Genomic DNA, 17726 nt, shown 5'->3' with positions numbered 1-17726 from the left:
TTTTAGCCTAGCAGTTTTGCAAAATGATTTGTCAAAATGATTGCATCTGCCACCACCAGAAGGCAAAGTTAGCAACTAGCTTATGAAGAAAATATAGCATTAAGCAGGTAAAGAGCAAAGAGCCCAAACATGAGCTAAAAAGAGTCTGAATATTGGATTTAGATTCACGAGGTGGACACAAACACACATGTTCACGTAGCTCTGTTCCTGCTACATGCAGCTATTTGCTAACAGGTCAAAGCTGTTTGTCCCATTAGATTGATTTGTAGATCTATTACCCTGATTGTCCAAAAGAAGAAAAAAAAAAATGTTGAGACTAACGCAGCTTTAATATTTACAATGAAAAAAAATCATCACAAAGAACTTATAAGCTTTTTAACCTAACTCAGTCCCCGATATCTTCCAGTATCATCGCAAACATTTTTAATGCGTCACTCAGCAATGGAGACTCAAGTACAGTGTATATACATTCTCCTTCCTAAAGTTTAGGTCGTTCTTCCATTTACTTTTCTGGCCACCCATTCAGGGTTTAAAGTTTCCAATGCAAGCCACCTGCCTGCTCTCGTCCCTCCACAGTCCTCATTGTGTTTACTGTAACAGTAAGAAAGCACAGTGTCGGTTCCCCTGCATGTCCCCCGTGTCAGTCTCCTCACGTCGCCCCGCGGTCGTCCCACACACTGAGTTCTGAGAGTCCGCACGCAGATGTAGATATGAAGCGTTTCTTTGAAGACGCCTCCTGCTGCCTGACACTAACAGAGGGGGGTGTGAGAGAGCGTGTAGTGGCGACGACCTTACACTCGCTGTGGACAGTGGAGTTTGCAGAGATGACAGAACAAACAGTTAAGGCTTTAATATGATGTTAGGAAGCCAGAGCAGGCTTTGATTAAAGTTTAATGGAGCCCTGCTGGAGCTTTCACACATCTACAGAGCTGTTAGAGAGGAGAGGGGTGAAGACATTAAAGAGGTAAACTCTGCTCACCACACGTCCCCTGTCTGCCTGCCATCTGTCCTTTGTTCCTGTTCAAACACCTGCTTATGTCCTGTTACCCTGCTCCTATTCAGGCCTGCCTGCTGCTCGGCAGGTGTCACAAGAAATCAATTGAAAAGACAAAGCACCACAGAGAGTGACAAGTGCGTCCTATCAGATGCACTTGCCTAAATACAGGAAGCTCATACTTTATGGACAGTTAAAGGAAGTACTTCAAACGTATTCTGGAAACTGTCCTCTCCAGAACACGATAGCATCAGTTTAAAATGACGCACATTTCCTGATATGTCATGTAAATAATGCTTCAAATAAACATGAGAGCAAAATCGTGTCTGTTCAGACAGTTTCCGGTCAGTAGCAGTGATGAAACTGTGTGACATTCTTCTGCCCTCATGTCTTAGGGATGAGGGTACAAAAGGTCTGAGCTCGACACTGGAGACAGTTTATGTTCAGTCTCAAGTCAGTGTTGGTGTCTTTTAGCCATGAATACAATCTTTCTCTCACACACACACACACACACATACACACACACACACACACACACACACACACACACACAACACACACATCTGGGCCCCTGTCCTACCAGCTGGTGCCCAAATCAGCTGCCAACCCTAAACATGACATTTATGAGAAATGGAAATTTAAGTTTATGATTTTGAAGCGGACAACATTTGCTGAGGTGGGCTGTGAATATGATCGAAAACTCCCAGACAGCTACAAATGGACTTTATGGTCCTGCACAACCACCGTTTCCAAGGTGAACAATTAAGTTTCAATCCCTAAATTTCATATATATGTGTACTCTTAAATGGACTTTAGTACAGAACTTTGACACCAGGGTCTAGGTCCTATATCCCACATAGGTTAGGCCAAGATAGTGGTTTTGGTTAAATATATTGAAAGTGAACTACACACCCTATCTCACAGCTCATTTTCAATATTTAAGCGAGACTAGGATCTTTCCCTAACCTTAACCAGGAGCTTTATCCCTCTAAAAAATGTAATGTTTAGGCTAGGCTAATTAATATATATATATATATTTTTTTTTTTTTCCATGAACAATAGATGTAATGCTAAATTTAAAAGGGGACCCTCACTGTGACATGGCCACTGCTAATTATAACCCAACTCTGCAGCTAAATGGAGCTGTTAGCCTCTTTTAGCTAGCAGTTTTGCAAAATGATTTGTCAAAATGATTGCATCTGCCACCACCAGAAGGCAAAGTTAGCAACTAGCTTATGAAGAAAATATAGCATTAAGCAGGTAAAGAGCAAAGAGCCCAAACATGAGCTAAAAAGAGTCTGAATATTGGATTTAGATTCACGAGGTGGACACAAACACACATGTTCACGTAGCTCTGTTCCTGCTACATGCAGCTATTTGCTAACAGGTCAAAGCTGTTTGTCCCATTAGATTGATTTGTAGATCTATTACCCTGATTGTCCAAAAGAAGAAAAAAAAAATGTTGAGACTAACGCAGCTTTAATATTTACAATGAAAAAAATCATCACAAAGAACTTATAAGCTTTTTAACCTAACTCAGTCCCCGATATCTTCCAGTATCATCGCAAACATTTTTAATGCGTCACTCAGCAATGGAGACTCAAGTACAGTGTATATACATCTCCTTCCTAAAGTTTAGGTCGTTCTTCCATTTACTTTTCTGGCCACCCATTCAGGGTTAAAGTTTCCAATGCAAGCCACCTGCCTGCTCTCGTCCCTCCACAGTCCTCATTGTGTTTACTGTAACAGTAAGAAGCACAGTGTCGGTTCCCCTGCATGTCCCCCGTGTCAGTCTCCTCACGTCGCCCCGCGGTCGTCCCACACTGAGTTCTGAGAGTCCGCACGCAGATGTAGATATGAAGCGTTTCTTTGAAGACGCCTCCTGCTGCCTGACACTAACAGAGGGGGGTGTGAGAGAGCGTGTAGTGGCGACGACCTTACACTGCTGTGGACAGTGGAGTTTGCAGAGATGACAGAACAAACAGTTAAGGCTTTAATATGATGTTAGGAAGCCAGAGCAGGCTTTGATTAAAGTTTAATGGAGCCCTGCTGGAGCTTTCACACATCTACAGAGCTGTTAGAGAGGAGAGGGGTGAAGACATTAAAGAGGTAAACCCTGCTCACCACACGTCCCCTGTCTGCCTGCCATCTGTCCTTTGTTCCTGTTCAAACACCTGCTTATGTCCTGTTACCCTGCTCCTATTCAGGCCTGCCTGCTGCTCGGCAGGTGTCACAAGAAATCAATTGAAAAGACAAAGCACCACAGAGAGTGACAAGTGCGTCCTATCAGATGCACTTGCCTAAATACAGGAAGCTCATACTTTATGGACAGTTAAAGGAAGTACTTCAAACGTATTCTGGAAACTGTCCTCTCCAGAACACGATAGCATCAGTTTAAAATGACGCACATTTCCTGATATGTCATGTAAATAATGCTTCAAATAAACATGAGAGCAAAAGTCGTCTGTTCAGACAGTTTCCGGTCAGTAGCAGTGATGAAACTGTGTGACATTCTTCTGCCCTCATGTCTTAGGGATGAGGGTACAAAAGGTCTGAGCTCGACACTGGAGACAGTTTATGTTCAGTCTCAAGTCAGTGTTGGTGTCTTTTAGCCATGAATACAATCTTTCTCTCACACACACACACACACATACACACACACACACACACACACACACACACACACACACACACATCTGGGCCCCTGTCCTACCAGCTGGTGCCCAAATCAGCTGCCAACCCTAAACATGACATTTATGAGAAATGGAAATTTAAGTTTATGATTTTGAAGCGGACAACATTTGCTGAGGTGGGCTGTGAAATATGATCGAAAACTCCCAGACAGCTACAAATGGACTTTATGGTCTCTGACAACCACCGTTTCCAAGGTGAACAATTAAGTTTCAATCCCTAAATTTCATATATATGTGTACTCTTAAATGGACTTTAGTACAGAACTTTGACACCAGGGTCTAGGTCCTATATCCCACATAGGTTAGGCAAAGATAGTGGTTTTGGTTAAATATATTGAAAGTGAACTACACCCTATCTCGACACAGCTCATTTTCAATATTTAAGCGAGACTAGGATCTTTCCCTAACCTTAACCAGGAGCTTTGAGTTGACTGAACATGACAATAAAAGCTTTAACATGAGCACTTATTTTGCCAGATACATTTAAAACATTTCCTATTATGTTGATAAAAATCAAGGTGGCATTCTTTAAATTGTATTGGCTTTTACAAATTAGTCGTATATAAGTGATGGTGAGCCAGGAGAACTATGGATTAACTATTTTGTCGGTCAGGCAATGAGGACCAGTTATAGTTTCTACCCTTGTATATATTTGGGGATTTATTTGTCCCTCAAACTAGTGAAACAATTACATTTGAGAAATGTAGCTGCAAGTCTTTCCAGAAACAATGTTCTGGTTACTCTGGATGATCCACAGAGAACAGCTTTCACTGGAACTAATATATATTTTTAATTACACTTTTAAAGTTCTTTTTTTCTAATCTGTCTATTAATAAAAGTCTGTTATTCAGAGGAACTAGGGCATTGTGTCTTTGAAAGGATGTTTTTAAGTTGTGATTTTTGAATGTTGTGTAATATTGTGAATTTGCTCATTTCAAAGATGTTGGAGCATCTGTGAATAACAGCCTATGCTTACAACCTTTGACACAATAAAAACATAACTGAGGAAAAGAAAATGAAAAAACTGGAAAACAAAAACATTGTACAAATGTCTGCAGAATTTATCATGGAACAACCTGACATGGATCCTTTGCTGTTACGTTGGATGTAAATTCATTGTTTCAGTGAATTTAAACACGATAAATGTTGGAAGGCATGTTCCCCTGCATGTTGGCTTGTTGTTGTTTAAGTGGCTTCATATGCATTGTTTACACTATTCCTCCATTTTCTCTTGGCATAAGTAACTGTGGCGCAGAATGATCTCGTCTGTGAGCACTGAGAAGAGTTTTATATGGAGAGGAAATAAATGTTTAACACAGGATTTTACTGTTGTCATTTATATTGTGCAACATGAATATATTGTGTATTATAACAGTTATAGATGGAAAAAAAAATGTATATTCAGGTGTAGGATAGAGGTTTTTAAATTAATTTCCATCCTAGAGCATAAAATTGAAACCAGTTCCTGCTCTTAAATCAAAGTTATCTAGCTCTACTGCTGCATTTATCATTGGTATAATTTATGTTGAAATATAATATGTAGAAAAGCACTGTAATAGGAAGCTGAGACTAATGAATTTGTCCTTGCAGAGCGACCAGGATGAAGGATGATTCACCACAGACTGCTCCTCTATAATGTTTCTCTGGGGTTTTGGTGGATGGGTCAATGCGGAAAAAAGAAAAACCTCCACAGATGACATAATGTGGGATGGGCTCAGGAAATGGTGGTCTTGGTGGATGTCAGATTTGGACACTGAAGTGACGACAGACAAAAATGGATCTGATCTGAAACTGGACACAGATAATTAATGGCCACAAGAAGCCAGATGGATGGAACCAAAAGAGAGAAATTCAGCCACAATAAAAACTTTGAGAGACAGATGGAGGAGCTGAGAAGAGAGAGGCTGTCACTCTATGGAAACCAGGCTGAGGGAAATGAAGCAGGAAAAATCAGCTCTTGAGCAACAAGTGTGAGTGAGAGTCTGCTGGAGAGGGGAGGTGGGGTTCCTCGAGGGGACTGGTCCTTTAATCATTGATCAGAACATCATAAGCACCAAAATCTTCACTTAAAGCCCAATTTCAAGAGCTCAATATCGATTCACCAAACATCACTGAGATCTAGAGAATTAAGGTTATTTTAGAAAATAACGAAAATGAAAATCAAGCAAACTGTAGGAAACTCTTGGTGGCAATGATTTTTTGAAGAATTCCTAAATTCTGTCTTTAAATATTTGATTTGTACATTTAAACATTGTGCAAAACTTTAACGAGTCAGACTCATAATGGACATGAAACTAATTAAAATCCAGTTTTTCCCCTTCAAGTAGCAAAAGGTAGTAAAAAGTCACCTTATTTCACACGATCTGACAATACCATATAGAATATATACTGTACTATATTCTATATCAGCCTTTTCCATTGAAGCTATAATGTTTAAAGTGAATGAAATATTCTTAATGGCTGCACCATTCCATCAACTGGTAATATTCTACGTGTGTTTGGCTACATCTCATACAAATTTCTACAAAAATGGTCAAACATAGTCGGCATCATTGTAAACTCTGAGATCCTCTGCAAAAGCATTTAGCTTATAAAAGAAATAATTACGGGCATTTTTATGGCTCAAACAAATATAAATATGTTGTGTAGAAAATTTGGAGAAAATTGGATAAAACTTATGGTTAAAAAAAAAAAAAGTGTCTTGAACCAAAGGATTGATAAACGGCCACATGGTGGTGCTATGGGATCTGGAGCCACAACAAAAACAGTCATTTGTTCAGGACTAACTTTTAATCATATTGTCAGCAACTGAGAAAATAAAAATCAAGTACAGTGTCGGTACAACGGTTAAACACAGTTAACATGGGAACAAGGGAATTAACATGTCGTTAACTTTTACCTTTAAAAGGCAGATTGAGAACAGGAGCCAAAGAGCTGCAGAGTAAAAGGAAAATATAATTCAGCATTTGCTCACATATAGGGAAACAGGCAGGAGGAACCAAAGGCAGGCAGCTGCAATGAAGTAACATTAATGAAAGGATGAGCAGGGCTTACAGGTAACCAGGCAGGTAAGGTGGTAAGAATTGGAGTCCACGCCGCGACCAGTTCGAAGCACAACACGCAGGAGAACATGACGTCCTGGCTGGGAGCAGGTGAAACACGCAGGTCTGAATCTGAATCCACTGGAAGGACTGATGAGGAAATTGGAAACAGGTGTGTGAGTAGGCGGGGAGATGGTCAGGTGACTGGGAGTTGGAGGGAAGGTGGCCGGATGGAGAACAGGCAGGAGATAGAGGCAAATACATTTTTTCCCCCCTGCCGTTTCTGAACATTTTGAACACTGAAATTAATCTGAAGGCAAGACAGGGAAAATATATTTGTATTTATTAGCACATTTCAACAATAAAACAAAGGGTTAGAATAGAACAGAATAGAATAGAAATAGAAAATAAAAAACGATGGTAAAGTGGAATTCAACAGAATAAACAGAAGATTTCCTCTCTTTAATCCAGAAAACATCAGGATTTATTTCTAAAATAGTCAGTATTTTATGAATTTATTATATAAAAATTACGAAATATGATTCAAACCTTCTGAAAAGACGATTTAACGGATTTATGAGATGTAATATTTTCCAAATGACGACTTTCACCACCAGGTGTCTCCTGAACACCACTACTATCAGGTGTTCCGCGCGCGCGTGTGTGTTTGTGTGTGTGTGTGTGAGTGAGAGAGAGAGAGAGAGAGAGAGAGAGACCATCACAGCAGTCGGATCGTGAAGAAACGCTTGACGAAGGATTCATAAACTTTTTTTTTTATCTTCATTTAATTTCACATGAACTGAGCTGGGATCAGTCTCGTCTGGTTTTCTGTGAGAGTTGACAGAGAGCAGAAACTTTTTAGTGACTTTTTCCTTTACTGTCGATGATTTATCTTCAGCTCCGCCGTTTGCAGCAGGTGAAGAAGCGTTTGAACACGAGAGATCAACAGGAAGCACAGAGACGTCTCCAGAGAACATCCAGGTACCTGAACGCATCACAATCATCTTTATGTTTATTCTTAAACCCAATTATCTCGTCCACAGTGTTAATATTTTAATCTAAATTAAATATATTATAATCAATTTAGAGTGCACAATAACTTCACTGTGTGCTGTTTACAGGCTCATATTGTGGATATTTATAACTTTGTGTGGGCGTTTGACTGGTGAAAATGTGAAGGCTACAGTGGTCACATATTCCTGAACCCTTGTAGAAGTTTGTGTGACAATTATTCTCTGGGTCAGATGCATAGAATACTCCATGTTGGTGTGAGAATATGTCGGCTGGTTAAACCTACACTACATAGTTACGACAAATAAACAAAGTAACATAATTTGAGTTTATTGAGGTAAATGTGGTATTAAGTTCCAAGTTAAATGCATCATCAGTCTCTTCTCTGACTGTTCTTGAAGTCGCAGCTTACAGATTTCTACTTATAGTGTAGCTCCTGTACCTGTGTGCTTTGCACATCCTGCTGAAATAGTGCTAAATAACCTAAATGAGAATGAAGAGGTTATAGACTTGGTTAGATTAACTGATGAATGAAAATAAAGAAATGTTCTGCTATTGAGGCGACATTCTGAAGCTTCTTCTGTATCTGCTCTTCATTTTACCTTCGTTAGTTTGCGGGTAAAATCTCAGAGCCCCTTGAGAAGATGGGGTCTCATGATTTGGTGAAAATGCAGGAGCCCCCTCAAGACCCATGATATTTCAGTTCACAGTATTTTGTGTTCCAGTTATCAAACTACTTGCTGATTGTTTTTCTCTCAACTAATTAACTTATCGTTTCATGATCATCATCAGCAGATGTAGTTTTTCCAGTTGTCATGAAACTGAAGATGTAATCGCTTTGAGCACAGTAAAAGTCTTGACAATGTCTTGAAGTCATTTTACAAGCGAAAACAAATCTGCTGATGAAGGTCATGCAATATGATCGAAAGCTCCCGAACTGCCACTAAATGGATGTTGTGATGACACTTTTTCAGCTCCTTGACTGATCTTTCCAAGGTCAAGAATCAACCTGCTGCATGGTCACATACAGTATGTGAGATATTTGGAAAAGTAGACTTTTGCCTTGTCTCTTCATTTTCTAAAAAAAAACATTCTTATCTTCATACTGGAATGACAATCTGTCTTGTGTTTCTACCTTGAACATTCAGAAATTGCAATCATGCCATAAAACAGTTGGTGCTTGAGCTCTCCATGGTAACAGGTTAAAATGACTCCTGAAGGGTGGGACCTGTGTTAATACAGCGTCACCACATCTTATCAGAGGCCACACCCTAGAATGAAAAGATCTTAGTAAGCGTGTATTATATTGGTTTACGAAAGGACCGGCAGGACAGACAACCATTCAGCTTATGACCAACAGTCACCACAAGACTAAGAGACCAGCTGAACCTGGGTAGATGGAGGGGTAGAAGGCTGATTTCTTCCTTCCAAAAAGATCCTTGTGAGTGAGTCACAGGAGTTGGAAAAACTGAGCATCCACCACCACACTTTTATCGATCTGGCTCGGAGACTGTCTTCAGATCAGTGTAATTGGATCTGACGGGGGACAAAGAGACACAGCCAGACACAGCAGAAAGACGAGACTGGGACCGTGGAGGCGTTTATTCACAAAGCAGACTCTCTGATTTTATGTTGTTCAACAGAGAACGCCAGAACCACTGATGAAACACTTCTCTATTTGATATGTGCATGATTTGCATTGGAAATGTAAAACTCCAGTTCTGCCTACATCGCCTCAGGTTTGATGTACTTTCACCTCAATGTACAGCTCCTGTTAATGGTTAACATTAGTGTTGGGAAAAAGTCAAGAGTTTGACATTCCTCTGATATTTTTGATGGCTGTTGAGTTCTTGGATTTAGATCCTCCCCACCTCTGAATAATACTTCTTATTTCATATTTTCTAGACAAACATTGTGACAAAGATTTTCTTTAGAGTCCTAAGTGTTTCCTGTGCATACAGCACACTCACTCATCCAAGTGTAATATTTACTCAATTGGGTGTAGACTCCAGAATCCTAATCTTGGATTGCTGACGTATTTAGAGTCCTTGTTAAAGATCTGTCTTCATCGGACCTTTCTCAGACTCTCTCTGTTTATCCATCTGAACAGGTGCTGCTGGGAACTCTAACCTATCCTGGTCACAATGGCTGCCAACGTCACCCCTGAAGGCTGCGGCCCCGATGTGGACTCCCTCTATTACAACCTGTGCGACCTCAGTGCAGTGTGGGGCATCGTGCTGGAGGCCTTCGCAGCTGCTGGCATCGTCTTCTCCTTGGTGCTGTTCATCTCGCTGCTGGCCAGCTTGCCCTTCATGAAAGACAAGAACCGCAGGAGCTCGGTGGCCCTCCACGCCTTCTTCCTTGTCTGCACGGCCGGTCTCTTCTCCTTGACTTTCGCCTTCATTGTGGGGAAGGACTTCTCCACCTGCGCATCACGACGTTTCCTGTTCGGGGTGCTCTTCGGTGGCTGCTTCGCCTGTCTCCTGATGCAGTGTGTGCGGCTGAACATCCTCGCCAGGCGGAACAGCGGCCCCCGGGCTTGGGTTTTATTTCTGGGTGCAGTGGGGCTGTGGTTGGTGGAGGTGGTTATCAACACTGAGTGGCTGATCATCACAGTGGTGCACCACCCGCTGCAGTCATTGAACGTCACAGCTGAAAGTGACAGAGCCACAGCTACACCTTGCAACATTGCCAACCAGGACTTTGTCATGGCGCTGATCTACGTGATGACCCTGATCCTTGCTGTGGTGGTGGCGAGTCTGGCCATAATGGCGGGCAAACACAAGCAGTGGAAGAAGGACGGCGCATGTATCCTCCTCACCAGCCTGTCCTCTCTGGGAATCTGGGTGGCATGGATTGTCATGTACGTCTACGGGAATGAGAAGCATGGGGGGCCCACATGGGATGACCCCACCTTGGCCATCGCCTTGGTTGCAAATGCCTGGGTGTTTATCATCATCTACACCATCCCTGAAATCTGCTGTTTGTCCAGTGATGATGAAAGCCAGCAAAGCTATGGAGGAGATCTCTACCCAAACCAAGGAGCCGGATACGAAACAATCCTGAAAGAACAGAGCTCCCAGAGCATGTTCATGGAAAACAAGGCGTTTTCCATGGATGAACCCAACCAAGGTATTTAGTGTATGGCTTCTCTGCGTTTTACACTTTTCATCTTTACAGTTAAATTAAACTTTCTAAAGAGGAAAAGAATTGTTAAACATATCAGTTTTAGTTTTTAAGGAATAATCTTCCAAGCGTCAAACTCTTATTACCTGGAGAATCGAAGGTGGTTCTGAAAGGTTTGTAAGGTTGCTCCGTCACAGACGACGACAACTGTAGTTACCTTGGATTCCCAACCATTACGAACGGTTCTAGTGGTGACCCAAAATTCTTGACCCAATGCAAAGTAGATTTGTCAGTGTGCTTAAATTAATTTTCCAAAAAAGAAACTTGTTCAAGGACCCAAGAGCTGTCAGTTTAAAAACTTTTCCGCATGAGTTTAATCACTTTGCATATGACATATTAGTCACACAGTAACCTCCATGACCACATCACACATAGTTAAACTGGACATTCATTAGAATTGAAATTAAAATCTTGCATTATATTTTCTGACCCGTAGTTTGTCAAGGTAAAGTCTAGGAACATTGAGTTGTACATTCTGTCCTTTGTCTCTGCAAAGGGCTGTTTTGTATTATAATATACTTATCAGAGATTATACAGAATTGACCTTGTGCAGATAAGTGATGAGTGGAAGTCTCAAGCCCACAAAAACATCAGAACAGAACAAATAGTCTGCAAAATGTCCTCAAAAGGTTGTTTTACATCTACGTGATGACCCCGCAGAATGTGATACGATGCTGTTTGAGTCCTGAGCTCAACAGGATCTGATGTTACAGTAAAAAAATCCAGACTGAACAGAGCACAGAAGTCCTACACTGGGCCAGAAATGATCCACCCATTGGAGCCTTCGTTGCCCAGGTAAAGAGGGACGCATTTGAAGAAGCCTTCAAAATGGGACGCCGCTGTAAATTCAGCCTCCAAAGGATGTGTCCCCTGAACTGGGACACAGCTATTGTATGCATAGCTGCTGTGTGATATGAAAATGTTCAGAGCAGCAACATTTCACAGGAACTCCCCAGTTAACTCCCCTCCTAGTCTTATTAATTTCTTATTTTGTGAGCTGTGACTAAAAAGTCAATAATTGATGTCAACACCACAAGTGACAATTCGATCAAACATTTCTTTCCCAGAGTTTCAGCCTGGGATTCAGAGGGAGTGTGACTGTCTGAATCATCCCTGTTAATGAGTATCTACTGTCTATGTAGTATCTTTGTCACACCACTCCCCACTCTGCCTCTGAGCCCCACCAGAAACATCACACCTTGTGTTTGCATTGTCTCCATGGCAACCAAGGTGTGGCAACAGTTTCATCAAGGAGGAAAATATTTGACATGTGACAAAGTCATCTCTCACGTCTACAGGATGCATCATCAGGCACCAACAAGATAGAGAACTGATAGAGCGCTGTGCTGTCTGTATCTGAAATGTTATAAAACAATGTAGGAGATGGTTGCTAAGGCCTAAAGATATCACACAGATATCACACAGATATCGCAGGCTTAGTGGGTGACAACATAATGACACATGTTGTCCCTCTCTGTCCTTTACAGGGGCCAAACCTGTGTCACCATACAGCGGCTACACCGGGCAGCTGCGCAGCTCAGTCTACCAGCCCACTGAACTCGCTCTCATCACCAAAGCATTAGGAAATGTGAGTATCCGCCCATGTGGTTTGTTTACACAGGTACACATTTGAATATAGCATGAGGGTAGAGGCAAGTAAATAGCTGTGTTTCTGCACATTTGCACACACACATATGCATGTACTGTAGTATGCAAATTGAGCTGAACACCATTTGGCAGTAACCTCAGACTGTTTCAGAGTGTCAGCCAGTTCCTGGCAAATGTTGAAAGCCAAACTGGATGAGAGTCAATAAGGGATTTGAAAGGATTAAGATTTGATAAGTGGATTTGATTCTGAATTCAGATCCAAACCACAACCCTAGTCTTAACCAAATTCATATTTATATATATATATGTATATATATATAAAGGTGAATTGTAGTTTTTATTTTGTAGTTTTCAGGTTTCTCTCACTCCTCCACAGATACACATGCCCATAAAAGTTCATTCTTCATGGACACTGTTCTTTTGCTGAGCTCACCTGGTAGTCACACCAGCAATAAACTTATGGGTGACCACTACAGATCCAGGCCTTTCCTTTGGATTTCATATTAATCTACGGTGGCCCTGAGAGCTCAAAGCACTGCAACTTAAGAAAATGCATGCAAATAGACAAAACACAAGCACATTCAGAAAACATCATCATCAATTTGACAACACATGTGATGCAAATACAAAAATGACAACATAGGGGGACACAAAAAAGTGACGAACCCAGGTTTGACACACTCATTCACTTCTCCTTATTCACTATCCAGGGGACTATATAGTGCTTGGTTAGTGACCATCGGTTTACACTACTTTCCATATTGTATTATGGGATACAATATGCCCACTGTATAGGTTATAATAATTTGTCCCAGCCGGGTTCATCACTTTTTTGTGCCCCCCTGGAAACACTTCTGTTGTTGTACTAGTTGCAGCGCGTTTCTGTATCTGTATTTGTATAAGCTTTCTTAAGTTGTACGGTAAATCTGACACTGTCATCATGAACCTGGTTAAGTGTGTACCAGGTTCAAATCCAGCCCAGACCCTTGCCGCATGTCATCCCCTCCCTCCCTCCCCTGCCTTTCCCTGCCTGTCTATACTGTCACTGTCAATACAGGCTGAAAAATTTATTTAACAATGAAGAAGTCATCGCAGCTTAGTGATGTGATTTAAAGGGGGACACAGACTCTGCCGACCTGAGCTCTCAGGTACAGATCCCCTCCCTCCCTCTATCTTGGATGTTTTTGTCACGGCCCATGTTATGACTTCACGCAGCACCCTAAGGACCCGTCCTATGACATGGTCATTCCGCGAGCTTCCACCAACTCTGCAGCCAACAGCGGGAGCACCACCCCGTCCACACACACTGAGACTGGGAACACTGCATTCACACAGACAAACGGAAATAGCGTAGGTCGTACCCCGAACCCCCCCCTCCCCAAACGCCTCTTCTTCTTCTTCTTCTTCTTCTTTTTCTTCTTCTTCTTCTTCTTCTTCTTCTTCTTCTTCTTCTTCTTCACCCCACACTTGTGCTCATTTTTCCTGATCACTCGCTTACCTCCAGATGCTTCTCTATTCCCCTGTGCATGTCGACCGCTCTGCTCCTGCTGTATCCATAGCAACTTCTTCTGCAGGTTGACAATGAATCACTTCTTTGTCTGGAATGTTTTTTTCTTACCTTGCAGAGCTCACTCTCTCAAGACCTTGTGTCTCTTACTTTGTCTGTTCAGTCTGCTAACAGGACTGACTGTGCTCTCTTCCATCTTTACTCTTATTATAATGCAAGAAATGATGGTGGGAAGGGGAGCCTTTGATTCTGGTGTTGTAGAAGTCTTTTTCCACATTTCTCTGCACTAAACATGAATTATCTTCTAAAGCTTTATCTTTGAACATTAAGCACTTGTCCCTGAAGCTTTTAAGGTTGCTCTGAAGGGTTTGCTCCTTCATGGACGACCGCAGCTTTAGTTCATCTGGATTCACAGCAGTTACAATGGTTTCCAATGGATTTCCATAAAATAAAGTATCAAAACAACCACTGCAAATTTCTACTACGACTACTAATGTAGCGTAATCAACTCTTCCACTATCCTGTATTGTAATGTATAGGTTTTGTTTGCTTTTTTTTTAAATGTTGGCTATTAGCTCTTAGCTCTTAGCCTACGTCTTCTTCTGCTGGAACATGTACATTTCCTCCCTAATTTTAGCCAGTAAGTATGGCTAAATACACAGCCTCTGGTTTTTGGTAGAATGATTAACTGCTCACATTTGCCTTTTGTGACCAACATTAGCAATTGTAGCTATGTGCAACAACAGCTGACCTAGATAGCGATATATTTAGGTAGATGTCTTCTCTACCGTTCAGGTAGGCTGAGCATTTTGTTTTTAAAATCCATATATAATTATTCTTCCCAAAATATAACTAGACCGTTTCTGTTTGCTGCCAACACTCACTAACTATGGCTGATTAAAAACAGCTGACCATGCTGGGAACATACAGAAAAAGAATCTAGCCATATTAGAATATGTGTGGATAGTGTGGAAAAGTGGAGATAATGGGGAGAGTTTAACTTTTCTGAAATCCCTCTCTTATTCACCCATCATCTGCTCCCTCCAGCTCATTTTATAGTGAGCATTAAATTGAGATTTCAGACACTTATTAATCATCACGAGGTAATAATTTTCATATCTATCAAAGACAAATCATTTAACCAAGAACAGTGGATACTGTGGACACTACTATACAATTTTGTTCCACAGAGGAAATTCTTGGCAATGGAAATTTATACACTGAGAATTCAGCAGGTGGCAAAAAATGGGATAATAAAAATGTAAAATGACTACAGCTGCTGTGCTCCATGAATGAGGAAGCTGCAAACCTTTCAGTGCCCGCTTTCAAGCCTCCAGTGGGTACTTTATGTTATAAACTTGGAGTAATTATTTAAAGTCTCATTATGTTGCCATTTGTTTGACGACTTTACCGTCTCTCTCTTCTTCTGCAGGGGAACGGTCTGCATAGGACGTCCCAGTGGTGAACACACTACGGCTTTCAACACCCCCTCAAAATAGTTTCAGTTCATGTCTTTTCATTTGCACTTGCTGACTGTATGTTTGAAGTTGTTTGTGGTTCCCTAAGCTGGTTCTAAGAAGAACCCTCGGCCCCGACATGTGGAGGTGAACGTCGGGTCATAACTGCTGATGGAAAAACAGCTCAACCTTCTATTGACTGCGTCCCCATGTGCCACTGGGTATCAGACAGCGTAGAGCTTCATTTGGAAGTCAAAGCGAGGGGGATGAAGCCACGGCTTTGCTGCAGAACAAAGACATTTTGCAATGGTTGCCATTCACTGGGGGTGAACTGTGAGCTCTCTGCTGGACCCAGTCACACGGTGCTGACGGCACAAAACATGGCCGAAGAGAATAGTTGAAAAACTACATGTTGGGAGTGTCGTCCGCTCAATGTGAGCAGGTACACACACATGTAAAAGTGCACCGCCTGTCCTACACGCACCATAAACAACCATTACAACTGTCACTGAGGTGGCAGTTTACTCTTGAACACAGGTTGGGCAAACACAGACCATCAGGAGGATCACATTCACTTACTGTGTCAGGTTTAATTATAGGAGTCAATATATATTTTTGTTCCTGGATTGTGAATATTGTTAATAACCGTAAAAGTTAACACATTAAATTGAGCTACTGGTAAAGAATGAATGTAAATATGTTGTTCATGTGTCAATGCATGGAAGCACTGTATGAATATGTATATTTAATGCTATTTATAGCACCGTGGTGTGCTATTTAATTATTTAATCTAATTTCTGCCAATTAAACAATTATGAGAGGAGACAGCTGAAGTCCCACCTGGGATTAGCTTGTTTCGCTAACTTAAAATGCTTAATGTGATTTTAGAATTTTTGTTCATATTCTTAGAAAAGTGTGTATCTACTCTCCTGGGCAGTAACATCTGAGCACAAGATAGAAAAAGTTTATTTTGTGAGCATTCAACAACATATCCCATGAGACTGTAGGTTGAAGCCACAGAAGCCCCGTCAGATCCTCATGGGAGTTGTAGTTGTTCAGTGCTAACGGCATAATCAAGAGCTATGTCTGAATCATTCACTCGTCACTAGCTGCAGGAATACCCGGAAAGTAGTTAGCATTTTAGCACTTCCTGTTCCCGCATCTCAAAGTCGATGGGGTTTTTGAGTGGGTTTTTGCTTGGATGGCTGAAATAAGGCCCAAAACATTTTCAGATTTTATTCTACAACATAGATTACGTCAGTAAATACTCCAGTCCGGATTTCCTAAAGTTTTTTTGTGTTAAAAAAAGGCCGGTTACTAACAAGTGTCTAAATGAGACTACAAAGCTTGTTGGGGACGTTAAACGTAATGACATTGAACATGAAAACCGATCTACTCTCCAGTCCGCCTTTATAGCCTCGTTGTGATTATACTCTCTTACTCTCTTAACCAAACAAGTTGTCTCCATCACAGTGAAGAAGTGCTTTATTTAAATGAAATGAATTCCCAACACAGTGTGTATAGAACAATTTTGGACACAGCTGATGGTTTTTCTTTGACGAGATGCTCGGGTTTCACCGTTCAGTAGAGCAGTGTACTTCTTAAAGTTTAAATAGAAAACACTGAGAGAACATATAGTTGGAAGGGGGACTTCAGCTGTCTATAAAGCCTTTATTTTAATGTACTGAAATAATTTGATTACCCAGACCACAGCCACTTTGTTTTTAATATACAGCAAAATAAATATTCACTTGTGATGTTATGAATCGTGTGTTTTCTATCTTCACATGAGGTGATGAGGGCAGAGGAGGCAGTCGGGGGGGGGGGGGGGATCAAAGAAAATGATTCTGGAGGCTATTGATACACACTCTGTCATGTGTTTTATCCTGTGTTAACCGCACTGATATAAATAACATTTTATCCATCAGCCTTCGCATATTTTCTCAGCAGCTAAATAAATGATTTATTCCACACACACAGTGTGAGTGTGGGGTTCAGCTCTCGCAGGATCTGCTGCTGTCTGGTTACGAGCTGAAGGTCCAGCTTTACGTGAGAGGAATAACAGCAGGGCGCACAAATTAAATCCAAACACGTCGATCGATCCGGCCTGACTGACAACAGATGACTCGATTCATCAAGGTCATCAGAGGAGACGGAAATAATTGATCATTGCTTCAGTTATCTGTTCCCCACGAAGCCAAATCATCTACGATATCTCTGCTGGAGAGG

The 17726-nt window shown here is 41.3% G+C and overlaps 1 protein-coding gene across 1 annotated transcript; it reads left to right on the top strand.

The window, feature by feature from the left end:
* Positions 1–7441: 7441 nt before the first annotated feature.
* Positions 7442–17204, top strand: gprc5c (G protein-coupled receptor class C group 5 member C). Its single transcript, XM_022743173.1, has 5 exons — positions 7442–7709; positions 9850–10871; positions 12413–12513; positions 13749–13883; positions 15473–17204. Exons 2-5 carry the CDS (start codon positions 9884–9886, stop codon positions 15503–15505), a joined length of 1257 nt encoding a protein of 418 aa, XP_022598894.1. The 5' UTR covers positions 7442–7709; positions 9850–9883; the 3' UTR covers positions 15506–17204.
* Positions 17205–17726: the final 522 nt, after the last annotated feature.

Source organism: Seriola dumerili, unplaced genomic scaffold (genome assembly GCF_002260705.1).
Source record: "Seriola dumerili isolate Sdu_G_001 unplaced genomic scaffold, Sdu_1.0 BDQW01000068.1, whole genome shotgun sequence".
Classification (NCBI taxonomy): Eukaryota; Metazoa; Chordata; class Actinopteri; order Carangiformes; family Carangidae; genus Seriola; species Seriola dumerili.
The sequence above is the reverse complement of the archived record's forward strand: the minus strand, read 5'-3'. Positions and strand labels throughout refer to the sequence as shown.